Source organism: Tachyglossus aculeatus, chromosome 10 (assembly GCF_015852505.1).
Source record: "Tachyglossus aculeatus isolate mTacAcu1 chromosome 10, mTacAcu1.pri, whole genome shotgun sequence".
Taxonomy (NCBI): domain Eukaryota; kingdom Metazoa; phylum Chordata; class Mammalia; order Monotremata; family Tachyglossidae; genus Tachyglossus; species Tachyglossus aculeatus.
Genome location: NC_052075.1, coordinates 11,444,244 through 11,470,887, shown reverse-complemented (window position 1 = coordinate 11,470,887; position 26,644 = coordinate 11,444,244). Strand labels below are relative to the sequence as shown.

Below are 26,644 nucleotides of genomic sequence, written 5' to 3'. Positions count from 1 at the left end.
TCCTTTTTACAGATGGTCGGGCTTCAGTGCCGCAGTAGAAGCAGCATGGCGTAGAAATAATAATAATAATAATAATAATAATAATAACGGCATTTATTAAGCACTTACTATGTGCAAAGCACTGTTCTAAGCACTGGGGAGGTTACAAGGGGATCAGGTTGTCCCACGGGAGGCTCCCAGTCTTAATCCCCATTTTAAAGATGAAGTAACTGAGGCCCAGAGAAGTTAAGTGACTTGCCCAAGGTCACACAGCAGACATGTGGTGGAGCCGGGATTCGAACCCCTGACCTCTGACTCCAAAGCCCGGGCTCTTTCCACTGAGCCACGCTGCTTCTCTATATACTATATATACTACTTCTCTGTAGTAGATACAGCACAGGCCCTGTGAGTCAGAAAAATCCGTGAGCTCTCACCCTGGCTCCACCATTTGTCTGCTTTGTGACCCCAGGCAAGTCAGCGTGGCTCAGTGGTAAGAGCCCGGGCTTTGGAGTCAGTGGTCATGGGTTCAAATTCCGACTCCGTCAATTGTCAGCTGTGTGACTTTGGACAAGTCACTTAACTTCTCTGTGCTTCAGTTACCTCATCTGTGAAATGGGGGTTGACTGTGAGCCCCCCGTGGGACAACCTGATCACCTTGTAACCTCCCCAGCGCTTAGAACAGTGCTTTGCACATAGTAAGCGCTTAATAAATGCCATCATCATTATTATTATTATTCTCTGTGCCTCGGTTACCTCATCTGTAAAATGGGGATTGAGACTTTGAGCCCCACGTGGGACAGAGACTGTGTCCAAACCGATTTGCTTGTAATAATAATAATAACAATAATAATAATGGCATTTGTTAAGCATTTACTATGTGCAAAGCACTGTTCTAAGCGCTAGGGTGGCTACAAAATAATCAGGTTCATTCATTCATTCAATTGTATTTATTAAGCAGCTACTGTGTGCAGAGCACTGTACTAAGCGCTTGGGAAGTACAAGTTGGCAACATATAGAGACGGTCCCTACCCAACAATGGGCTCACAGTCTAGAGGTTGATCCACGGGGGCTCACAGTCAATTCCCATTTTACAGATGAGGTAACTGAGGCACAGAGAAGTTAAGTGACTTGCCCAAAGTCACACAGCCGACAGTTGGATTTGAACCCATGACCTCTGACTCCAAAGCCCAGGCTGTTTCCACTGAGCCACGCTGCTTCTCTTGTACCCACGCCAGCACTCAGTACAGAGTCCAGTACACAGAAGCACTTAACAAGTACCATAATTACCATTATTATTTGCTCCTGGGGGGTGTTGGAAGACTCCTAAGTGCAATACTCTTCACCGCAGGAAGCGGGGGTGAAAGCAGCAGGTGGGATTCAGGGGGGTCTTTCCCAGGTTCCCGGGTTTCTGGTGTGCGAATGGCTTCCGCGCCGGCACAGCCCGAGCTCCTTCCGGAATTCTGACCAGCCAGGGCGCCTGGGACCCGTCCAGGGCCCATGGAGGGGGATCGGACCCGGGCTCCTTCCCCGCAACTGCTGGGAAATCCCATCCCAGTGCCGCCGTGCCAAGGGAGCGGATCGACGCCGTCCTGCCCTTATTCTCATTTCTATACACTTTGGGTGCAAGGGGGTGGTGAGAGCACGTATATAAACTTTGGAATGTTATTTTATGGCCAAAACAGTTTTCATCCCAGGAGGACCTGGTGTCTTCTGAGTGTCCAGAAATGAGGTGGTGGCCCTTGGGAGGGCTAAGTTTCCCGCACCCCATTTCTGCCCCTTCATGGATAAACTGCAGAAGTGACGGGTGAAGTAAAGGGTAAAGAGGGATCCGGCAGCAGTCGGTTTTCTTTCACGTCAATCAATCAATCAATCGTATTTATTAAGCGCTTACTGTGTGCAGGGCATTGTACTAAGCGCTTGGGAAGTACAAGTTGGCAACATATAGAGACGGTCCCTACCCAACAGTGGGCTCACAGTCTAGAAGGGGAAGACAGAAAACAAAACATATGAACAAAATAAAATAAATAGGATATGTACAAGTAAAATCAATAAATAGAGAAATACATACGTACAGACATCTATACAGGTGCTGTGGGGAAGGGGAGGAGGTAAGGCGGGGGGATGGAGAGGGAGGCGAGGGGGAGAGGAAGGAGGGGGCTCAGTCTGGGAAGGCCTCCTGGAGGAGGAGAGCTCTCAGTAGGGCCTCGAAGGGAGGAAGAGAGCTAGCTCGGCGGACGTGGGGAGGGAGGGCGTAACTGAAGCAGAAGAAAATTCATCGTTTCTTCGAAGTAGGGTTGGCTCCAAAGGGGAGAGAGCCTGGAGTCCTGGGGTCTGCCCGAGTGCCAGGGTCTGGGCAGCAAGCTGCCCTTTGGCCCTGCCCGGCTCCACCCCCACAGCTGGGCTGGTTTGGGCTCAGGAGAGGTTAAGGTTCGGGGTGGTCTCTCTGGCCCAGAAGGATCTGGGTGGGCAACGCTGCTCTGGACCACTTCAGGCCTCAATCAAGTCATTCAGCTGTGCATGAGGAGCTTGGTCCCGAACCCCCAGCCCCACTGGGGTGGGGTGAAACCAAACGCCTCCAGGCAGCGTCGGAACTGGGGCTGAGACGGTGATATGGGGGTGGCCGCACCCCGGGCCATCTGGGTCTAAATCCATCCTCCCCCCGAACTTCATCGGGTCCTACCTGCGCAGACCTGGACATTCATTCATTCAATCGTATTTATTGAGCGCTTACTGTGTGCAGAGCACTATACTAAGCGCTTGGGAAGTACAAGTTGGGAACATATAGAGACGCAACAGTGGGCTCTGACAGTAACTGGACCCACTCTGTCGGCGCAATTTCACCACATTCATTCCCAGTTTACCTCCGGTCTGGTCTAATTCGCTTACCTGTTTCCAAGCCTGGATACATGGGAGAGGAGTGACAAGAGGAGTGACACCGGTCTACAGGTTTTGTTTTGTCATCTGTCTCCCCCTTCTAGACTGTGAGCCCGTTGTTGGGTAGGGACTGTCTCTATATGTTGCCGGTTTGTACTTCCCAAGCGCTTAGTACAGTGCTCTGCACACAGTAAGCGCTCAATAAATATTTATTACACTATACATTTATTTTCCTTGTACATATTTATTCTATTTATTTTATTTGGTATATATGTTTTGTTTTGTGTTGTCTGTCTCCCCCTTCTAGACTGTGAGCCCACTGTTGGGTAGGGACCGTCTCTATGTGTCGCCAACTTGTACTTCCCAAGCGCTTAGTACAGTGCTCTGCACACAGTAAACGCTCAATAAATACGATTGAATGAATGAATATATGTATATATGCTTGTACATATTTATTACTCTATATATTTATTTTACTTGTACATATTTATTCTATTTATTTTATTTGGTTTATATGTTTTGTTTTGTTGTCTGTCTCCCCCTTCTAGACTGTGAGCCCACTGTTGGGTAGGGACCGTCTCTATGTGTTGCCAACTTGTACTTCCCAAGCGCTTAGTACAGTGCTCTGCACACAGTAAGCGCTCAATAAATACGATTGAATGAATGAATGAATGAATAAATATGATTGAATGAATGAAGTGGGTTATAGTAGGCTTGGGGTTTCCTTTGAGGTAAAAAAAAAATGATAACAATGATCATTTTGACCAAAGAAGCATTGTTTTCTTCCACAAAGCTACTGCGCTGCAGCGGTGTGAGATGAGACACAGCCCCAGTGCTGCCCTTAGAGGATTCGATCTGTGGTCAATTTTCCAGGTGACTTCCAGACTTGGGCAGCACAGCGGAGCAGTGAAGGGCCAGGAGGGGATGGGAGGGGCATTGGGGGTGAAGGGATGTGTGGAGGGAGGATGGGGAAAGAGGTATTCCACAGCTATTGTCTTTTCAGCTACCCCCCAAGTAGAAACCAGCAGCAGCCTCTTTGAGCCTGGCTGCCAGCTAAACATAGTTTGTGTCTCTTTACTAGAATATTCTCCCTAGAACTCTTCAGATGGATGGGATTTCCCCAGCACGCTGACTGGATCATGGCGAGTCAAAGGGGAAGAAAGAGGATTTGAGAGGAGGAAGCTGCGGAGGTGGTCCAGGAAAGGTGGGGCCCGGGGGGAAGCCTGGTGTTCCAGGGTTGCGGCTCAAGACTGAGGAACATGGGGTTCTGGGCTGGGAAGACCCATGGGAGAGGGGAGGCGGGGTGGGGAAAGGGCACTCGGGGCCTTTTCCTCCCTTCAAGGCCCTGCTGAGAGCTCACCTCCTCCAGGAGGCCTTCCCAGACAGAGCCCCTTCCTTCCTCTCCCCCTTGTCCCCCTCTCCATCCCCCCGTCTTACCTCCTTCCCTTCCCCACAGCACCTGTATATATGTATATATGTTTGTACATATTTTTTTACTCTATTTATTTATTTATTTTATTTGTACATATCTATTCTATTTATTTTATTTTGTTAGTATGTTTGGTTTTGTTCTCTGTCTCCCCCTTTTAGACTGTGAGCCCACTGTTGGGTAGGGACTGTCTCTATGTGTTGCCAATTTGTACTTCCCAAGCGCTTAGTACAGTGCTCTGCACATAGTGCTCAATAAATACGATTGATGATGATGATGATGATGTAGGGACATGTGGTTGTGGGTACTCACGGAGAGCTCTGTTTTTTGATTGCTCAAGGCCCAGGGAGGGATCCAAGCTCCAGTGGACAAAGTCAATAGCCTAAGGAGGAAGAGGCAGCCTGTTAGAAAGGTCCAGTGATGTGATGTTGTTGGCTTGGCCCTCAGGGCTAAAGGGCTAGAAGCAGCGCTCTGCACATAGTAAGCGCTCGATAAATACGATTGATGATGTTTGGACTGACTCAACTGGGGCAGCAGGCTGAATAGAGGAAGCCGGTGGTGGTTGCTCTCCTGGAGCTCTAAGCCCAGACTAAGTTTGAAGGGTTTTGTTTTTTATAGTCAGGGGTCCACTGATGGGACAGGGACTCACACCAAAGCACTTTTGTCCCTCCCCCACCACACCTTTAACCTACTCACTAGCTTTAATGGAGCTAAACTTTGCCAGCGGTAGCTGATAGCTTCCCCTTTGGAAACAAATGGCACATTAAAATATTTTAAAGACAATTTAATGAAATGTGAGCAGGAAAAGTAGGCAGCAGCTAAACACCTTGCGATGCTCCAATTCTGTCAGATGGGAGACCTTATTGTAAATCTAAGAACAATTTTGGTTGTTCACTGTTCCGCGTTGAGTCACAGAAACAGGAGGCGTTAGTCACAAATCCTCCCCCTCTCCGCACTGATCCCAACTCACTGGCCCCAGGGCAGGATTTCATCAAGCCCGAATCCCACATAGGAGGGGCCCAGGCCTCCTCAGCTGCCGGGCTACATCGGGGTGGGATCAGTCGGCATCGGTGGCGTGGTGGCATCTCTTTGTACTTTTTCTCATTTTCCTCTGTGTGTGCCTGTCCCCACAGTCCTATCTCCCTGTGGCCACCTGGGCTGGAAGTCAAATAAAAGGAGGAGGTGGAACTACTTTCCCCAGGAGGCCAACCGTGCTCAAGTTTGAAAGCAGAATCTTCTTCAACTTCTAGAAAGGCGAAGGCAACATACGAGTCTGTTGGGGAAGTGAAGTTGTACAGTGTGTGTATTACCACAACCTCCCGGTTTTATTGCTTACACCATTCGCATGCACTCTACACAGCGGGGCAGTAGATACAGTTTGGACGAGTCAGAACCACTTGGCTTTGTGGCACCATTTCTGTCTCTTGCTCTCCTGATGAAAGCAAGCAGCATGCAGCGCGATACTCGGGGGGTACACGGTGCTTCATAAGTGAAAACACGTAGGAAACGGGGTACTTAGTGACAGTTTAATTTCGCTTCGGTGCAGAGGTCGCACAGCTCATGATGATTTCTAACGGAAGCCAGGTGCGTGGTGCCGTGCCGGTGACCTTGGAGCTCAAGTGACCGTAGCGAATAAAAAAATCTGAAGAAGAGGCATAACTTTCAGAGTGGAAAGGTCGGCGAGTACAGCCTGAAACAGACACACAGACAGAGTGTTGGTTGTTACTCTAGGCAGAGAGGAAGAGAGCCAGAGCAACGGAACGGGTCGCTCTGAACGGCTGCGCCTCAGGTAAGCTCTTTCCCACTATTTATTTTAAATAAATAAATTTATTTATTTACTTTACTATTTATTTATTTATTTTACTTGTACATATCTATTCTATTTATTTTATTTTGTTAGTATGTTTGGTTTTGTTCTCTGTCTCCCCCTTTTAGACTGTGAGCCCACTGCTGGGTAGGGACTGCCTCTATATGTTGCCAACTTGTACTTCCCAAGAGCTTAGTACAGTGCTCTGCACACAGTAAGCGCTCAATAAATACGATTTGATGATGATGATGATGATGATGACCCCCTTTTGGACCGTGTTACATTATTCTTTCCTTTCAGGCTTACTCAGTTCCAATTTATGGACAAAAAGTTCAAACAGGCCACCAGAAAGGTTTGCGTCTAACGGCTTACTTCAAATATACAAGGTAGCGTGGTTTTATGAGGTCTAACATTTCAACTTGCTTCTATTAATAAATGCATTATGAATCCTCATCCTGTTATACTAGCTTAAGGAGGGTTCAGCTTCTTAAGTGAATCAGTCAGGAGGCGGAACCAAGTGTTTAATTCAAAAGCAGAGCTCATAAACATCCCCTTCCTTTGTCTAAACATACAGCGGCCCCTGCCATTTGGGGGAGGTCTGGTGACAACGTAAAATCATTTATTTTTGCCCTGTTTTGGATATAAAGCCGGGTCATTTGAGGAAAATCAGCTTCAAACAACTGCAGTTAAGAGTGATTTTTTTTAAAACTATCGCCTGGGTATACTACTATGACACACCTGCCGTCTAATCCCCCGGAACTGAAACCCAGCACTCCAACATAAATGATACAAAGAAAACCCTCGCCAGCCCAGTTTTAAGTATCCTGCTCATTAATGATATGATCTGGGTTACACTGACCAAAGTAGCTTTATGTCCTTGTTTGACAAAGTTTAAATTTTACATCTTTGGTCCCGAAAGGATCGAAGCAGGGAACTGTCTGGTTGGCAGGGTATCAGGAACTATTTCAATCCCATCTGAGGAAACTTATCCTTACTTCAGCTGCAGCCAGTGATGTCACCTCCATCAGGTTGACCGCTCGGAAAGCAAACACAGCAGCTGCCAGGACTGGAAAAGAATGCACAGTATTTCAACTGCTGACCTACAAATAAGCCTGTCATGCTCCCGCACTCTGGGCAAGCTGGGCACCAGGGCATAGCTGCCACCTTGGGGCACACAAACTTTATCATTTGGGTTTTCAGTTCTGAAATGCATTTCCTTTGAAAGTGTGCATTTAAAAAGCAAGCTTTCGGCATTCATTGACATTCACTAAAAATATGAATTTCAATTTATTTACAACAGGATTTTTAAAATTAGGCAAGAAGCCTTAATTTAACCCTCATTTTATACAAAAAGGCACTTCTGTTTGCTCTAACTGTAATAATATAAGCTTCACTCTCAAAAGTGCACATGAACATATTAAAGCAGTGAGATCCCAAACAGGTTTACCTCTGTGAAAACCTCTTCAGCCTTTCCCCTACAGGCAGAGATGACCTTCTGAAGCTCCTGGAATCTCTGTTCAAAGTGTTCTTCATTTGCTGCCTGACATAGGCTTTTTTAGGCTGGGAGCCCACGGAAGAATATGCTACCAATGCAACTGTGAATTGGTTTGAAGGTGTGATAAGCTCTGCCCTTCAGGAGAATGGCAGCAGCATCCAGGGATGGCCCCATTAGCAGCAGTTCATTAGCAATGCCAAGGGAACCAATTGTAACTATAATCCATCGTTGACATGAAAACTGATTTTAAGCTCTGCAGATTTGTTCCGCACGATATGCTAAAGTATGAGAGGAATAAGTGATGTAGAACAGTTCCCTTTTCTTGTAGCCTTTACAGATTTCACCCCGGGAGGCTGTGTTCTACTTCAGTTTTGAACCGGTTCCCCCCACCCCTTATTTTCCACTAAAACATCATTACCTGCCTCTCCGTCGTTGCCCCCACCCATCCTAGCTCTACAACCTGGTCTTGAGTTGACTTCCTGACTGTTTGGACTTGCAGGGAGCAGTAAAGCCTTGATTCTGCCCACAATCCAGCAGACACAAGATGGGACTGATTCTGGAAATCAGGTCTGTACCTCTCTCCTCTGGATCCTGCTGCTAAAAGGTCTTTAATAATAATAATAATGGTGGCATTTGTTAAGCGCTAACTATGTGCCAAGCACTGTTCTAAGCACTAGGGAGGATACAAGGTGATCAGGTTGTCCCACGTGGGGCTCACAGTCTAAATCCCCATTTAACAGACGAGGTAACTGAGGCACAGAGAAGCTAAGTGACTTGCCCAAAGTCACACAGCTGACAATTGGCAGAACCAGGATTTGAACCCATGACCTTTGACTGCTCTTTCCACTGAGCCATGCTGTTATTATTATTATTAATAATAATAATCAATCAATTGTATTTATTGAGCGCTTACTGTGTGCAGAGCACTGTACTAAGCGCTTGGGAAGTACAAGTTGGCAACAATAACAATGTGTGGTATTTGTTAAGTGCTTACTATGCACCAGGCACTTTTCTAAGCACTGGGACAGATACCTGGTAGTCTGGTTGGACACAGTCCCTGTCCCACAAAGGGCTCACAGTCTTAATCCTCATTTTACAGATGAGAAAACTGAGGCCTAGAAAAGTGAAGTGATTTGCCCAAAGTCCAAGAGCAGACAAATGTCATAGCCGGGATTAGAACTCCGGTCCTTCTGACTCTCAGGCCCACGGTCTATCCACTAGGCCATGCTGCTTAAGTGTTGGAGGCACAACTAAAGCTAAAGAAGACAAATGAATTTTTCGGTTGCGGCACTACTAGGTAGGGATTTCCTACTAAGCTTACAAAACTGTGTTAAAGGTTCCACGGATTTACACCCTGTTCTCCCGGAGTGCAGAGGGAATGCTGTAGCTGAACCCCACGGGATAGGGCTCGTGCCTTGACCGATGCCACTAGCACTGGTGGAAGAACTTTCCCTAGTTCCTTAGTAGCAGTCTATCCAGCATGGAGTGAAAGCAAACCTTAAGGAAGAACTGAGTGGATTGTCTCAAGAAAAAGAGCTGGGCTATGGAAAAGGGCGAGTGGAGAGATCTCAGAAAAGGCCATTGGCAACTAGTGACAGGAAGGAAGCGGCAGCAGCTAGTCCTTATGCAGAGTTGGACTGAGAGTAAGCAGTGTAAGATGGGCACACTCTCTCTTCTGTCTCTTCTCCACTTTCCGAGTTCTGCCCCTGAGATACGATGCTGGTTGTGAAACGTAAGCAGATGTAAGCAGTAACTCTAACAAGCCTTGGATTAGGAACACAAGCAACAGAAACGAACGGCCAGAAGCTGAAGGGAAAATAAGGCACTGCTCTGGTCGCTACCGGAAACAGTAAGCTAAAGCCAATTCTGACTGGGGCCACGCCACTCCCTCCCCGCTTCCTGACCTGGCACTGTGACGGTAGCAGGAGGATCCGGAGATTGTTTCCTAAAAGAAAATCTATGTTGGCTGGGTTGACTGGCTGCAGAGGTCTGAGCCTCACATGCTGGAGGAGAAGGAGGAGAGACCTGAACTCCTGATCTGACCACAGCAGGACAAGTGCTTGCCCATTCTCAATCCTGACATGGTCTTGGGACCCCTCCCGCCCCAACAGCTTATCACTTGGGCCCGGCTTTCCCCGCAAATGGATCTGTGGGCAAACAATCATTCCCTATAGATTGGGCCATCTGCAACTGCATTCGACCTTTAATTCCAACTTCGGGGCACCTCCTGGCTCAGAAAAGCACTTGAGAGCTTGGAGCCCAAAAGGTGATTTTCTCCAGACCTTAGGCAGCAGCTGAGAATGCCACGGGCAAGCACTTTATTGGAAGCTGATTAGCAGCAAATTCTACCTGATTCATGTGCTCACTGTCTAACTTGGAAGTTAGAAGATAGTCCCTCCCCTGTCCACAACATGTAGTGGGAGAAGCACTGCTTTACAGGGCATGGTCCTGTCTCCCTTTGGCGCCTTCCCACAGCCACGTCACCCTCATCTCACAACCAGCATCTCACCTCAGGGGCAGAACTCAGAAAGTGGAGATGAGACAGAAGAGAGAGTGTGCACTAACAAGAGCCACAGGATCCCAAAAGGCATCTGCGTAGTGCATTTAACTCCACTGGGAAGTGGTAATTTCACAATCACTTGGACAGGGCTGTGGCCTCCTTGCCTTTGTGATTCTCCCTAGGTCATCCTTGGCAAGGTAACTCAACTCCAAGGGAAGTGGAGAAGTGTGGAATTATCTTCATAATCACAAACCCAAGTCCTCCACTTGGCCTGAATTATTCAAGTAATTTAACGTACTCTGAGGGCAAATTCACCCGGATCACCACATATACGGAAGGAAAGTTCTGTCCCACTCTTCAGAGATGGATATGAGAGGGCCCCAGTAATACCCAAAAAGATGTTCTATTACCTGCAAGGATTTCCAGAGAGTTGTAGCCTAGGATCCTATCCCACAAGAGCAGGAGCTGGTCCGTGGCGAGGTAGCCAGAGAATGCCCGCACCATCCATTTAAACGATATGCGGAGTCTGAAAGCATAAAAGAAGAAAACAGGTTACTGGTACTTTTTTTTAAGATCCATTGCTTTGTCAAACAAACACTCTTTTGATCTTAGAGACTCCTTCCTCCGCTGCTGCCTTCAACCTTTGAGACCATCTCTGCTCAGGAGGGCTCCACCTTCGGAAGCTATCGATGAACGAATGAGTTTCCTGGTGAGGGGCAAACCCCAAACTCTGGCCACACTGTGAAGCCGGACCCCAGCCTTGGGAGGTTTTTTTCCCAGTCCAGAAGAGGTAACGGGAAGGCCAGCCCAGGTTGGGGGCATTTCTATGTAGTAGGCATGAGTGGAATTCTTCTCTCGCTAGTAGGGATACACTCCTCCAGCATCTCGGTCAACAGGTCGCTGTCCCAGGAGGAACTACAGCATGAGAATGAAAAAAGTAGCGGAGAAGATTCTGCCAGTTGGGTATGCAGGTGCTCTTAAAGATCAGCACCAAAATAGGACAGGTACAGAAGATCCACACTGCCCGGTCCTCGGCAGGCTGTGTCTTCTGCAGTCCAGGGCTAGGTTGAACTAGTGTTTTGGGCAAACAGTCATTTAGGAGAATCTGTGAAAATTAAGTGGGTTTGACCACTTGCCCTACTTAAGTTGGGGTGACACAGAAAATCTCAGAGAGTTGTTCTCTACTATTTGTGAGTCAAGGGCAAATAGAAAAGCCCAACAACCCCTTCCCCTCAGGGTTCACAGAAGGGCAGTGGAGTGTGATTCTGGCTCTTAGAGAAGACAGCAAACAGAAAGTGCCGAAGAGCCAGACAGCTGGCTTTTTCTCACGCTGGCCCATTAGGCTCATCCGTCTACTGTTCTGCTAGGCCTCCCTCTGGACTGTAAGCTTGCCCTGGGCAGGGAACATGTCTATCAACTCTGTTATATCGTACTCTCCCAAGCGCTTAGTACAGTGCTCGGCCCACAGTTAGCGCTCAATGAATACAGCTGATTGATCGAGGCTACCCATTGATCGTTCCTTTAAACTCGACTTTATGCTTGCCAGGTTTACAAGGCTTCCCACTTCAGACTACCATTTAATCAATCAATCAATCGTATTTATTGAGCGCTTACTGTGTGCAGAGCACTGTACTAAGCACTTGGATTCAGCAAACGTTGAGGGGGTCCTGCTGTCATCCAGCAAAGCCAGGTCCAGTGATCCTGTCTTGCCTTTGGGAGTGATGAAGACGATGGTATCTGTTAAGCGCTAAGTGTCAAGCACTCTTCTAAGCCCTGGGTTAGATACAAAGTAATTCAGTTGGACACAGCCCTGTCCCACATGGGGCTCACATTTTACAGATGAGGAAACTGAGGCACAGAAAAGTGAAATAACCCGCCCAAGGCCGCACGGCAGAGAAGTGCGGAGCCGGGATCAGAAGCCAGGTCCTTCTGATTTCCAGGCCCTTGCCCTATCTTCTAGGCCATGCTGCTTCCCAGGGTCTAGAGGACCCTGAAGAGACTGTTCCAGCAGTGAGATGTGATGTTATGGCAGCAAAGGCGGCAATGTCTCACAGCCAGACCAACTGGGCCCCCCAACCGTTCTGGTCTGCGGTTCCGGATGAGCCGGCACTGGGCTATTTTCCTAGACTACGCGGTGTCCTCCCAGCGATGGAGGGCCACCGGAGACTTCCTGCTACACTCAGAACCGGGATTTCTGGCCCATGGATTTTTCAGAGGGGTCTTTGTGCCGTGGAAGTCGCCGGTCCGCAGGATTTAATATTTCCCTTCTCAGCGGAGGAATCAATCCAGCAGGCGAATGTGGAGTCGGGCATTTGTTTGGGTTTGCATTCGGGGTTTGTTATGGAAAACATTTTAAATACTTGAATAAAAAAATTGTGTCTATAAATTCTGAACTCATGAGACCGTTCCTCTTCTTCCTAGGTCCTTATAAGAACAACAGAATCAAACTTTTGTTTCTAAATGGCCAGTGACTAGCACAACTGTTTGGAAATGTTCTTGTTTGCAGAGCTGATTTCTACTCAGATAGTAGCATGAAAGTTTTTATTCACTAGGACTCCGGTACAGAAAGTATTCTTTTTATACTGAAAGATGGTAGTCAAGACCAACACTCATTTCAAGGAGTAAATAATTACTTGGGCATTTCACCCTCCCTGATGCTGATCATGGATCAGGGGGAAGAAGAAAGGGTGTGCGTGTAGTTCTACCCTGAGCAGAGGGCCAAGTTCGCCCTTGGGGTTGGCTGGGATAGCGTGATGTGTAGGCACCGCCAGAGTCCCCCCCACCGAGAGATGACTTCGTCTCGGAAGAACTGACTCAAGGGGAGGCCTGGCCGTCCGAGACCGGAAAATACTCACGGCTGAGCGCCAATTTCCCGCAGGTGATAGAAGAGTTGAGGAAGATGAGTTTGAAGCAGAGTCTCAAACAGCAGGCACAGGGACACAACACCCTAAGAAGAAAATCCATTTCAAACATGAAAAATTAATGATTTCCGGAGGCTTTGAAGAGAAACAACATGAAAAATCCGAATATTGTGGATGTACAATTATTCCATTATAGGTAAGGGTCAGAACGTAACTGAACCGAACGGGGAAAACCAGGGCTGCGTGACTGAGTCTCAAGGGTAAACCAGTCATTGGGTCACCGGCAGGCGGAGGAGCAGCCTTTCAAGTATGTCCCAGGGCGTCTTGTTTCTAACACAATAGGCTCCACCTAAACCGGATATGCGATATCCGGCTAGCCCAAGAAAAGGGAAAAACACACAATATTCTTTTTTTCAGACTAAACTGCTATTTGGTCCAGCCTGCATGATCCCTTAATCCAGAGAGAAATTCATTTTTTCTGGATTCCCTCCAGCTTCCTGGTATTTCCCTGTCACCCCACGCCCTCAGTTGATTCCCTCCACAATATCCTTCCCCTTCTGGTGCCTCCCGCCCTCTCTGGGAAAAATATTTCCTGCTGCTTTTTGCCCTATTCCGCTAAATGCCACCCCAGGGAAAGACTATCTGCCTGGAACAGGCACCAGGCAAAGCCACCAGAGAATACTTCCTTGATTAGTTCAGGACAAAGAGAAAATTTTCACAGTGGGGTCTCCCTCCCTTTTTAGGGACATTATTCGATTCAACACTGACTGAAGTGGCCATTTTTTTCTGGTGTCGGCTCTCAGCTTCGGCGTCCCCTTCGATGTGATTCTGCAGTGAACTTTTTTGTCTGTATTTTGACTTATGTAGGAAAAGGCCTGGCTAAAACCCAAATCCGTGAGGCTAGCAGGAAGGCCCCAAAGACTCTATGTTCAAAGGGGACAGGGCATGGCTGGGCAGAGCCCAGGGGGCCTCTAGGAGTGGTTATTCCCAGGGTCAGAAGTGAACTGGCAACTGGACATCATTGCTACAGCCCATCTTGAGCCTGCAGGATGAAGGGCAGGAGGCCCCTAGGGAGTGTGAATATGGTGGGGGGGGGGCTACCTGCAAGAGTACCCCCCAGACATACACATGCACTCACGTGCAACACACACATACACCCAGGACTAAAGCAAGGAGAGATGAAGGCAGAGTCTCATTGGGCTTCCTGAGAGGGTTGTGTCCAATCTCCCCCTCCCCATCCAGGCCCCCATCAATGCTCCTGTTTCTCCAGCCTTGAGGGCTCATCCCAAGGTGCAAACACCTCCCCAGCACAATGGAGCAGAGCAAGAATACATATTGTGTTGAGGGCTTTGGAGAAGTGAGAATCAAAATTCCCCTGCGGGCCCAAGCCCAAGAACATCCAAGGGGCATCTTTTCATCACATCTGAAAAAGTTCCCAGCTCCTTAGGTGGGGTGGGAGCAGTTGGGGAAATGCAGACCCCCTACTCTTTCCATCCGCTACTTGCACAGCCCAGAGAATTTAGCCTATAAATGTTTCTGGTGGGTGGAGTAGAAAGGGAAAGGAACTTAGAGAAAAACATTAGAAGACATGGACGATTGTCTAGCCATCAAACAGGAGACCACGACAGACCAGTAGATTCACAACGCCCCAAAGTGCTTGCAGCTAGAAAATGCCGGCATCTCATCTAAACCGTTTGGGGAGCATTTAGAATTGGCCTTTCTGATGCAGTATTTAGAACCGAGAAGGGTGCTAGCAGACTGAGCTGGGGGAAACATTCATTCATTCATTCAATCGTATTTATTGAGCGCTTACTGTGTGCAGAGCACTGTACTAGGCGCTTGGGAAGTACAAGTTGGCAACACATAGAGACGGTCCCTACCCAACAATGGGCTCACAGTCCAGAAGGGGGAGACAGACAACAAAACAAAACATATTAACAAAATAAAATAAATAGAATAGTAAATATACAAAATAAAATCTGTTTGACTCTGATTGGTGACTGGGGGTTCTCGGTCTTGCTCTCTCTTTCTCCCCTGCAGGTCCTTTCCCTCCCTCTCAACTCTTGCCCCTCTTGGATTCTGCTCGACAGCTGCCACCATCTGGAAGCGCCATCACCACGGGATCCTATGGACATGATTGTGAGCTCGCAAATTCCCACTCTAAAGTCCCAAACCAGAATGAACTGGATTCTCCACAGTTTGGGAGGGCGGGCCATTTTACCTCTGCAGGATCGCGTGGGGTGGAGGAGGACGTGGGTCCACCTCCATCACCACTTTGTTCTGGTTCATGACCCCACCGCCCCAGCCCACCCAGTGCTGCCGAGCTTCCTGCTCTTCACGCCAGGAGGGAACCCAAGTCACCGATTGGGAGACGGGGGCAAAAATTCATTCCTCGGCAAAACCGTCAGTACAGCCCATAAGAGCAAATCATGCAGCTCGAGAAAATCCCCAATAGAAACCCATTTTGCGTTTTCCAATGAACTTACAGAAGGATGAGACGAGATGGAATGGAGTCTGAAGAAAAAACGCACATACATCTCACGGAAGATCTGATACAGTTTGGAAGGTTCATGGTACAGAAAACAAAGTGGAGCAACTGAAAGGATAAAAAAAATTAATTGACTCAACATTGCCAACGACTAAATTGACAATGAATAAGCGCATGGAGCGTGAAAACGTAAACACATCAATATCTCTGAGGTAATAACATTTCCAAATAAGTACACACTCTAATCATCTTATACTGTACTTTTAAAAGCCAGTCTGGATCATTAAAATAGCCCTGCCCCACACGCTAGCTGCTTTTGAAGGTGATGTCAAAACCTCAGATGTAGAGAGGAAAACTCTGTCAGATCACCCACCCACACACACACTCTCTCTCTGCATTAGCAATTAGCTCACTGGTTCTTAGAGCTGGAAGGAGAGAGGAAGCTACAAATTGGGAATTGGCCTGCCAATAGTTGAAACAAAACAGAGATGGTCTATTTCCATGGGCGGGAGCTCCTTTCTAACCCTTAGACAGTTTGGAAGTGCGGTGATGGTAAGAATTAGGTCGATATTATGCCATAGTGAAGTATTATGAAGAGGCTTATTTTCACCCCTCATATCAAGAGGGAGCTGAGTGCTCTTTCAAACTTCTATAAGGAACCTAGTTTAGAAAGGCATGGGGAGATATCTTAATGCGGGTTTCAATCTTGCACCCAGATGTCCAGGATGGCCCAATCAATCAGATTATCCTTGCTCTCCAAAAAAACCCCAACAAGTGGGACGGTAGTTAAGTCTCAGGGGTTTGGAGGCATCTAAACCCTCAGCTACCCATCTGTCCATTTTTAGGGCAAACCTAGTTTCTTACCCCCAGTGCTATTTCACTGGCGCTTGGAGTCACATTCTTTCTCTGGGTCATTGGCCCCGTCCCAAGAGCAGCAGCAGGTGGGGGCTGCCAGAGATGGGGAGAGAGCTCCTGGGTGTCTTTTCCTCTTGAAAGATGACAGGAAAAATGGCCAAAACAAAGAGCAAACAACTCCCAACTCCTCTGACACCAGATGGCCATATCTCTGAATGAGCCTTTAAAGATTCAGGGCCAGGCAGCCTGGAGACACCCGAGCTTGAACGACTGCACCCAAGACCTTATCAAGCTGCACAGTTTAACGAACCGCTCCGACCTGGAAAAGGACTTGTTTTTGAAAACAGGCAAAAGAGAAATCAGTTGGGGCCCACGGAGGCCGATGGGACCGAGTCAGGTGATTTGAAAATAGTAGAGTGACTCTCTTCTGCGCCCAAATAATAGAGCACTGTTTTCAGTTGGAGTGGCTTGTTAAACTCTGCAGCTTGACAAGGTCTTGGTCACAGTCATTACAGCTTGGGTGTCTCCTGGAGCTCATTCGGGTCAACCCTCAGCCCCAGGTAGGACTAGCCCTGAACCACAGGATGCCAGAGAATAGTTGGCTGGGATCACCGATGGGACAAAACTGCATTTGAAATAAAAAACTTTGCGGAAGTTTCCTGCAACCATCAGAAGAGCACCAAGAACACTGCCGGCTCCTACAATCGGAACACGGGCCTACAGTGAACAGGCATTATTCCTGCGCCTGACGCTTACCCATTTTAATTCTTGTGGAAACTCAATAATGCCCGTGTTTGAGTATCCACTGTAAACAACAGAACAGCTGGAACCATCCAGCTGCTGTCGGAGGAGTTAGTCTTCCGGCAGCAGAATGGATTTATGCTGAGCTCCTTCTTAGAGCAATGAAAATAAAAAGCTCCAACCCATTAGAAAGCCAGGAAAAGTTTCTCATGAATATCAAATTCCGGCTTAAACCGAGCTCTCTAGTCCCTTGAAATGTGATATGTGAGGCGGGTTGCAATGAATGTCCTCTGAACTTGTTTTATATAATACTTTGCTTCAGAGGCTGATTTCTAAAAACGGCCAACCCTACTCTACCTTTGGTTCAGCTACCGTATCTCTCTCTATCTCTCTGGACTGCCCGACTGCTAATGATTATCACTGCACAAATAATTTGCCCTAAGCAACTTCTAGCCCTAAGATTGACCTCCCCCATAATAGAGAAATGCAGCCGGCATAGCCTTCTCTCACGGACTGATGGGGCTGAGCGGTCAGGCCGGTGCCTCCACCTTCTCAACGCAGCAGGCTGGTGGCAGGTTCGGGTGGGGCCTGAGAAAGCACTGTCTGGTTGAGGGAAGGCCTTCTCCCGCCCGTCCCACCCCCGGCCCATTACAAATCCAGCTAGATTTTTGGGCTGGCTGAGGGCGGTGAGCGGATGAGAGGATGAGTGTGGGCGGGGCGGCAGGACGGCGGAGGTGCCGCCGTTCGTCTTCGTGCCACCTATGGCCGCGGGAAGCCAGCACGAATGGGAAATAGAGCTGGGAGGAAAGAGGAGGAGAATCTGGGACAGGGAAGCCGGGTGGGTGAGGGAGCAGGGAGGGGAGTGGCAAAGTGGATGGGGGTCAGTGAGGGAACTCACGTTAAAGGGTAAAGACGGTGCCCTGGTGCCCCCGGGGTGGGGTTCTTTCCCTGCCACTGAACCCAAGGCTCCCCAAGTCCTGCCAAAGGGATACACTGTTGGTGAGCCAACTTAACCTGGTGGCATTTGAAGGCACCAAAAGGATCAGAAGTTTCAGTACCCTCAATTGAGATTTTCCAAGAACGCACCACCATCATCTCATCTTGGGGACTTTTTGGTCAAGAAATTATGAAATTTAAGCAAACCTTCTGTTAAAAATCAGCAGAAATCGGAGAGGTTCTGATTTGTTAAGCATTCGAGGTTAAGAAGTCGAGGTTTACTTGTTTTTAACTAATACTCATTGCAATCCACAGCTTCTTTTTTCCTTCCCCCCCCCCGCCCCCCAAGAAACTGGGGGCCGGAGGAAAGTGACTTTTTCTTTCCCCACCCACACTGATCTCTTCCAGGGTGGGAGTCCTCAGGCTCCCACATTTCCCTGGACCAAACGGACTCCTTCTCCTCAGTTGGGGAACTCACTGGCCACATGCACCTCGTTCAGGCAGCTGCAGGCTCCCATGGAACAGATGCAGCGCATCCCAGGAGTCGGACAAGCCAACGAGCTTCAACGGAGGGCTGACTGTCCCTCTATTCTACCTCGCTCCCATTTCTTAACAACTCTCAATCGAAGAGACAAGGACCCTCCCCATCCGAGCCCTCCTCTCCTTCCCCTGTTCCTCCATCCCGGGGCTGGGCCAGCGCCAGCATAACTGGTGCCCGTTAGGTCAGAGTTGGGAAGTGCCTGGCGCTGGCAGGAAGTTCAGCTGACAACTCTCACCCAGGTCAATGGAGAGACCTTCTGGAGCCCTTTTTAACTACCTCTCCAGTCAACAATTTCAAAAATCTCCAGGGTCACAGGCTGGTGGTGTGCGATGGAGGGTGACTTCTCAGTTTTAAATATTTTTCATGCGGTCTAAAAACGATAAATTTAAAGGCCAACTTACCGTACATTGAAAATCCATGGAAAGGGATTACACCTACAAAAGAGGGAGGCATTTCGTTTCAGTAAATAGCATGCCCAACTGCAACCAAGAATAAGCCCAAGATGATTAAAACCGAGAATACAAAGAGGCTCCTGTACTTTGCTTTGAGTCTCTTGCACAATATCGAAAGGATTTAGTTGAGGTGACTCGTAATGAGAAATGGTCGGGGAGAGGGGGTTCACTTCCAGAACAGGAAACTTGAAAAGTTTTTCACCGTCTGAAAAATGGACTCGGTAGGAAATGAACACATAATTGATCACGTTCCCACTGAAAAAGCTCACGTTACATAGTGCGCTAGAAGAAATGTCTATTAATAAAAAACATTCCAGCATCCTGAACAAGTTGGGACAAGTTGCTGTGGCTGTTTTGTGAACTAGAGGTAGAAGGATCACTAATATAACACACCTTTAACTCGGGGCCTGGGATGGCAGACCAAAACCAGCTCGGAGGCCCTAAGTACTTTGAGAAGCAGCACGTAAAGAGAACATGCCATCTCGAGCTGGGGCGGTGGGGGTTGGCCAACCTGTTGGCTTTCAGGGACATCATCTCTCTCCTTGTGGCCAAAGGCCTTTCAAAGCTTCCCCCACTAGATTTGTAAGCTCCTCGTGGGCAGGGATCATATCTATCAACTCTATTGTATTGTACTCTCCCAAGTGCTCAGTACAGGGCTCTGCGCATAGTAAGCGCTCAATAAATACCATTGCTGATGATGAATAAATACCACTGCTTGACCAGGACACCCACTATGGATACATCTTATATCAGGACATAGAGTATTTATATCAGATTGCCAGTAATAATAATAATAATTATGATATTTGCTAAGTCTGACTCTCTTCTGATTCCCAGACACTTGCTCTATCCACTAGGCCATGCTGCTTCTCCCATATACATCAGTACAACACATCAGCACAGACAACCAGGATACATCAGCACAGACAGCGTACATGAGAAAACAGATGATATCAGGATCTCGGTGGATATGAGGAATGCCTATGCTCGAGAGTACACAGTTTCAATTTCTAAAAACCAAAGGCAGACTTGGAGGTCGGTGGGCACCCTCCAGTGAAGCTGGGACTCTTCCCTGCCCCGAAGTCACACCAGCAGGCTGAGATAAGTGTCTTAACAAATACACACAGCTGAGGAGGCTGTCAGGGGAAGGATGGACCCCCAGCCAAGGTCACTTTGTGGCCTGCGTAGAGGCCACAGCTGGAGCCACCTGGACACCTCCTGGGGAGGCCCAAGCCTAGCCAGTCCTGCCATTGGCCCTGCTCCTCTCCAGCTTGCTCCCTTCATTCATCCTCCCTCCAAGACCCACAGCACACGTCTAGATCTGTAATTTATCTAGATCTGTGATTTATTTATTCATTCATTTCTTTATTTACGCATACTAATGTCTGTCTCTCCCTCTAGACTGTGAGCTTGTTGTGGGTATGTGTCTGTTGTTGTATTGTACTCTCCAAAGCGCTTAGTACAGTGCTTTGCATACAGTAGGCGCTCAATAAATACGACTGAATGAATGAACAAATGGCCAATCCAGGAGGCAGAGGAGCGGGCCTCCCCCGAACCAGAAGGGACCAGGATCGGGCCCGTATTTAATATCCAGACAGTAGGCCCAACCAGGAGATTTCACAGGCATTACTACACTGCTGTCAGGAAGGAAAGGGGAGAGGAAGGCTGAATCGAGGCCCCTGTTGCCTGGTGGGGAGAACTAGCTTTCCCTGCCAGCCCAGAAGTTTCCCATCTTTGGTACATTTCGCTGGTCTTCCTCTATTACTGTCACACTACTGGGAGAGACAGAAAGTGCTTACCTGCTCCCTGCGTCCAGGCCAGAAGAGACAACCCCACCGAAAATACAAGCCCAGAAGCCTAGAGGTGCCTTAAGGAGAGCATGTCTTTAGGCTTGCTGGGAGGCCCCTGGGGTGGGGTGGGGTGGGGTGGGGATTCTGTGGTTGGAGGGGGAAGGGATGAGTGAAGATGGCATCTGTGGGATTGGGCACCCTGACGCCTTACTGGAAAGCCCCTGAAGCTTTCAGACAGCTAGTCCATCGGGTACCTGGAGCAGCTACTGTGCTGAGTGACTCCAGGCAACTATCAGATGGAAATGATCAAATGGTGATGGAGCCTCCCAATGGCAACGGCACTGCTTCCCGGCTCAAAAGTCCCGTGGACTGGAATCCAATTCCACCAGAAAGCCCTAGTGTGTTTCCTCCGAAGACCTTGGCTCTGCCCAGAGCTGAAAGCCCTACGGTATGGAAGGTTTGGGGGCTGCAGGAAGGGATATCAGAGAGACTTCGCTAATGTGTGTGGCGGGGCGGCTAAGGGGGGAGCCCACATGTCAACTTTTCATGTGCTGTTCCCTAGAGCATGGCACCTGAAACTGAAGACGTGGCCACCTCTCTCATGGTGACAAACCAGGCCTCCCGGAGATTTGGAAGCAGTACCAGGCCTCGCCCCCTTGTTGGGGGGCTGCGCTCACTGGGGAGCACCGCACTGGGGCTAAAAGGAACAATAGGGTGTGGGCTGAGAGCTCACACCAAGCACCTGCATTCCCTTCTTTCCAAACCCTGGTGGAATGAATTCAACGCGGCTGTCGATCGCGAGGCCAGCCTGCCCCGCTCGATGAAGTGGCCGACCTGAGATGGAACGGGCATTTCTGGCAATTACAGGATCAAGGACATAACCCATGGTGAAGCTTACATTAGCATTTGGAGGTCACATGCCACCCAGGCATTTGGGGGGGAGAATTCCTTTGATCTCAGGCATAGTCACGTCCCTGGCAAGTTTTACACAATCCCTCCCTCTGCCTCTCATCACTTCAGCCGGCCGAAGCTTGAGTTACAGCCAATTGGCCGCTACCCGGGCGCGCATTTCTGAAAGGCCCGGGGATTCCTGGGGCATGGTTTCTTCTCGGCAACATCCTCGACCACAGATCTCAAATATAGCTGCCTCCTAAGCCCACGTTTCTGCTGTGAAGGAACATCAGCTGAGACGCTATCCGTCCCGCCACCAGATGATCTGAATCCAAACTCAATTCTGCACTGTGTTCTGATCGCGTGTCCACCATGGAATGATGGGGACTTTGCTTAAACAGAAGTAATCCCCTTGTGATGGGATAGCCAATTTATGGATAAAGACAAATTCTATCAAAAAACAGTCTTCAACGGCGCAGGAGTCAACTAGGAAATAGCCCGAAGCAATCCTGGGGGTTTTACTTTCCAAATCTCATTTTAATCCCAGCTAGTATCATTTGGCATTTACAACTGATTTTATATTAACTTGCCATTTACAAAGGGATTTGAGATTGTTTTGGTTCATTGTTCTCTGCAAGAGCTTGGTGAGATGGTGGTAATTATCCCATGCAGAAGAAATGTATCTTTTCCAAACATTTTAGAGGGAGGGAATGTGGATGTCAGTAGTAAATTCTGCATAACATACACTGGTGGCCTTCCCAGACTGAGCCCCCTCCTTCCTCTCCCCCTCCTCTCCCTCTCCATCCCCCCCATCTTACCTCCTTCCCTTCCCCACAGCACCTGTATATATGTATATATGTTTGTATGTACTTATTACTCTATTTATTTATTTTACTTGTACATATCTATTCTATCTATTTTATTTTGTTAATATGTTTTGTTTTGTTCTCTGTCTCCCCCTTCTAGACTGTGAGCCCACTGCTGGGTAGGGACCGTCTCTATATGTTGCCAACTTGTACTTCCCAAGAGCTTAGTACAGTGCTCTGCACACAGTAAGTGCTCAATAAATACGATTGACTGATTGATTGATTGGTGGCGTGACTGCCCTTGACCCCGCTGTTCCCCTGGGTTGGAACCCCCTTCCTGTGCAAAGCTAGTAGACCACAGCACTCCCCATAATCGATGCCCTCCTCAATCCCCATCTCCTCTAACAAGTCTTCCCTGATTAGTTCCCCACACCCCAACTTGTTCAAACTCGCCAATCTCCAGCACAAATGCATTTATTTAAATCCTTCCTGAGCACTTTTGTACACAAGCAGTGTGGCCTAGTGGAAAAAGCTGAGTCTGGGAGTCAGAGGACTCCCTTTGGGTTCTAAACCCAGCTCCATCCCACATCTGCTTGTGTGACCTTGGGCAAATCACTTAACTTCTCTGTACCTCGATTCCCTCATTTGCAAAACGGGGATTTATTGCTTGTTCTCCCTCCGACTTAGTCTGTAGGTTCCACGTGGGACCTGATTTTCTTTTACCTACCCCAGTGCTTAATTAAGGGCTTGGCACATAGAAAGCACTTAACAAACACCACAACTATTATTATTATTATGATACTATTCCACTGTGCAGTCAATTACTTCCTTTGATTTCTCTGTTTGTAAATATTTTCCTGTCTGTCTCTCCTAGAGTGTAAGCTCCTTGGGGTAGGGAATGAAGTCATTATTCCTCCAGGAAGCCTTCCCAAATTAATTTCTAATCTCCCCATTTTATATCCCAACTGCCCTTTTATCAATTCTGCAGGGCCTATTTATTTATCCTGCACCTCCTGTAAACTTGTATCCATACTCCATCGCTTAAGCACTAACTCCCCCTTTCTCTTCTTCCTCCCATCTAGGATTTACTCGAGTGACTGTCTCCACAGCCAGATCATATACTCTTTGAAGACAGGGATCACGTCGACTTGCTGCGCACCTAGTAAGTGCTGAGTAAAGCAGCATTCATTCACTCATTCAATCACATGTATTGAGCGCTTACTGTGTGCAGAGCACTGTACTAAGCGCTTGGGAAGTACAAGTTGGCAACATATAGAGACGGTCCCTACCCAACAACGGGCTCACAGTCTAGAAGGGGGAGACGGACAACAAAACATGTGGACAGGTGTCAAGTTGTCAGAATAAATAGAAGTAACGCTAGAGGCACATCATTAACAAAATAAATAGAATAGTAAATATGTGTAAATAAAATAAATAGAGTAATAAATCTGTACAAACATATATACAGGTGCTGTGGGGAGGGGAAGGAGGTAGGGTTGGGGGGACGGGGAACGGGAGAGGAAGGAGGGGGCTCAGTGTGGGAAGGCCTCCTGGAGGAGGTGAGCTCTCAGTAGGGCTTTGAAGGGAGGAAGAGAGCTAGCTTGGCGGATGTGCGGAGGGAGGGCATTCCAGGCCAGGGAGAGGACGTGAGCCGGGGGTCATCATCAATCGTATTTATTGAGCGCTTACTGTGTGCAGAGCACTGTACTAAGCGCTTGGGAAGTACAAATTGGCAACGTATAGAGACAGTCCCTACCCAACAGTGGGCTCACAGTCTAAAAGGGTCGACGGCGGGACAGGCGAGAACTAGGCATGGCCTAGTGGATAAAGCATGGACTTCAGGGTTCTGATCCCAGCCCCTCCACTTGCCTGCTGTGTCACCTTGGGCAAGTCCCTTACCTTCTCTGTGCCTCAGTTTCCTCAACTACAAAAATGGATATTCAATACCTGTTCTCCCTCCTATTTACATTGTGGTGTGTCATGTGGGACAGGGACCTGGCCTGATTCATTTATATCTACCGTAGCCCTTAGAACCCTGCTTGACACAAAGTAAGCGCTTAACAAATGCCATTCAAAAAACAAATAACTACCTCTGACTGACTGCCTCAACTGTCTGTACTCTCCCAACAGCTTAGTACAGAGCTCTGAACAGGGTATGTGCTCAATAAATGCTACCGATTGATGGGATTCCTAAAAGGAATCTTAGAAGAGCACACCTAGATGCAAAGAACCAGGAATGGACATTACCGTCTATATGGCCTATTTTAATCCAATGTTCTCTAGACTAAGGGACTGTAGAAGGAACTAAAGGAGGTAGAAGAATATGCGATCGATGTTGGAGTACATTTTGGATCACAACAAATTAGAAAAACTGAACAACATTTTAATAATTCATTGGAGTTTCTTGACTGGAGGTCCTTGAACTATCCTACAGATACCATTTCAGGATTTAAAAACCTCTGGGTTACATTTAAGGAAACTTTAGCTTGGAGAGGTTGCAACTGTCCAGTATGAGTCAGGAATAAAACCGCAAATCTTCCTCTTGTGAAAAAACTCAGCCTTAAAGAGGGTAGACTGAGACAATTAGGACTTTCCTTGAAGCAAACCAAAAGCTCTCCAGTATGTCCCTGGATAATTATTTCAGGGAACTGGCTCATACTAATATGTTCCAGTCAAAATGCTGTACTAGTCTATAACGGGCACCCTGACAACCTTAATCCTCCAGCATGAACTTCTATGCTGATTCTGCCTCTGCAAAATGAAGAATTTCTAATAGTAGCTCTCATCTATGATTCATCCAAGGTGTTCTGACTCCAGGACCTTTTTTGATTGTTTCAGTATTTGAAGATCTGATGCTTGTGCACGCCTACATTAATAATTATGGTATTGGTTACGCACTTACAACGTGCCAAGCACTGTGCTGAGCGCTGGCGTCAAGATAATCGGATCCCACATGGGGATCACAGTCCAAGTAGGAGACAGAACAGGAGTCGACTCTCCATTTTACAGATGAGGGAACCGAGGCCCAGAAAAGTGAAGCGACTCATCCAAGATCACACAGGAGCCGAGTGGCGGTGGCGGGATCAGAACCCAGGTCTTCGATTCTGAGGCCTGGGCTCTCTCCACTAGGCCACGCTGCTTCACTGGGCCATGATGTTTCATTAGCGCTTAGTACAGTGCTCTGTACATAGTAAGCGCTCAATAAATACAATTGATGATTGATGATTAGCATCAACCATCTCTTTGAGCATCTGGGATGGGTCTAATGAGCCCCAGGGCTCTATTCTAGGCCTGAGGGTCCCCTTCAGGAGAGCCAAAGGGACTACTCACGCAAACCAGCAGATGTCAAACCAATCGAGTCTGGTGGAGGTAGGGATGGGGCCGAAGAGGAGAAATATCAGTGTCTTCTTCTTAGTATAGGACTGACCTTTCAGGCTCGCTTCAGCGAACCAGTCCACATTGCCCAAAATGAAAACACATTACTAGGCTAAGTGCAGGCATGGGGGGCTGATCAACCAGTCAACAGTATTTATTGAGCGCTTACTGTTTGCAGAGCACTGTACTGAGCACTTGGGAGAGGACAACATAATAGAAGACATTAGAGAAGCAGCATGGCTCAGTGGAAAGAGCCCGGGCTTTGGAGTCAGAGGTCATGGGTTCAAATCCCGGCTCTGCCAACAGCCAGCTGTGTGACTTTGGGTAAGTCACTTAACTTCTCTGGGCCTCAGTTACCTCATCTGTAAGGCGCTTCCCAAGCGCTTAGTACAGTGCTCTGCACACAGTAAGCGCTCAATAAATACGATTGATTGATTGATTACTCCCCATTTTACAGATGAGGTAGCTGAGGCACAGAGAATAATAATAATAATGATGGTATTTGTTAAACTCTTACTATGTGCTGGGGTAGATAGCTATGGCTTATAGCTATAATTCTATTTATTCTGACGATTTTGACACCTGTCTCCATGTTTTATTTTGTTGTCTATCTCCCCCTTCTAGACTGTGTGCCCGTTGTTGGGTAGGGACCGTCTCTATATGTTGCCGACTTGTACTTCCCAAGCGCTTAGTACAGTGCTCTGCACACAGTAAACACTCAATAAATACGATAATAACAATAATAATAAAATGGGGATTAAGACTTTGAGCCCCCGTGGGACAACCTGATCACCTTGTAACCTCCCCAGCGCTTAGAACAGTGC

At 47.9% G+C, this 26,644-nt stretch overlaps 1 protein-coding gene across 2 annotated transcripts in view; it reads right to left on the bottom strand.

Annotated features, from left to right (window-relative positions):
• Positions 1-5,797: 5,797 nt before the first annotated feature.
• TBC1D19 (TBC1 domain family member 19) overlaps positions 5,798-26,644 on the bottom strand; it is a 71,881-nt gene continuing 51,034 nt past the window's right edge. For both annotated transcript variants that reach the window (XM_038753167.1, XM_038753168.1), the window contains 6 exons: positions 18,908-18,940; positions 15,432-15,541; positions 12,940-13,031; positions 10,495-10,610; positions 7,085-7,155; positions 5,798-5,972 (listed from right to left, as the gene is read on the bottom strand). In XM_038753167.1, the coding sequence (XP_038609095.1) occupies positions 5,898-5,972; positions 7,085-7,155; positions 10,495-10,610; positions 12,940-13,031; positions 15,432-15,541; positions 18,908-18,940 (497 nt within the window). In that variant the 3' untranslated portion in view covers positions 5,798-5,897. The remainder of the gene's footprint in view (positions 5,973-7,084; positions 7,156-10,494; positions 10,611-12,939; positions 13,032-15,431; positions 15,542-18,907; positions 18,941-26,644) is intronic.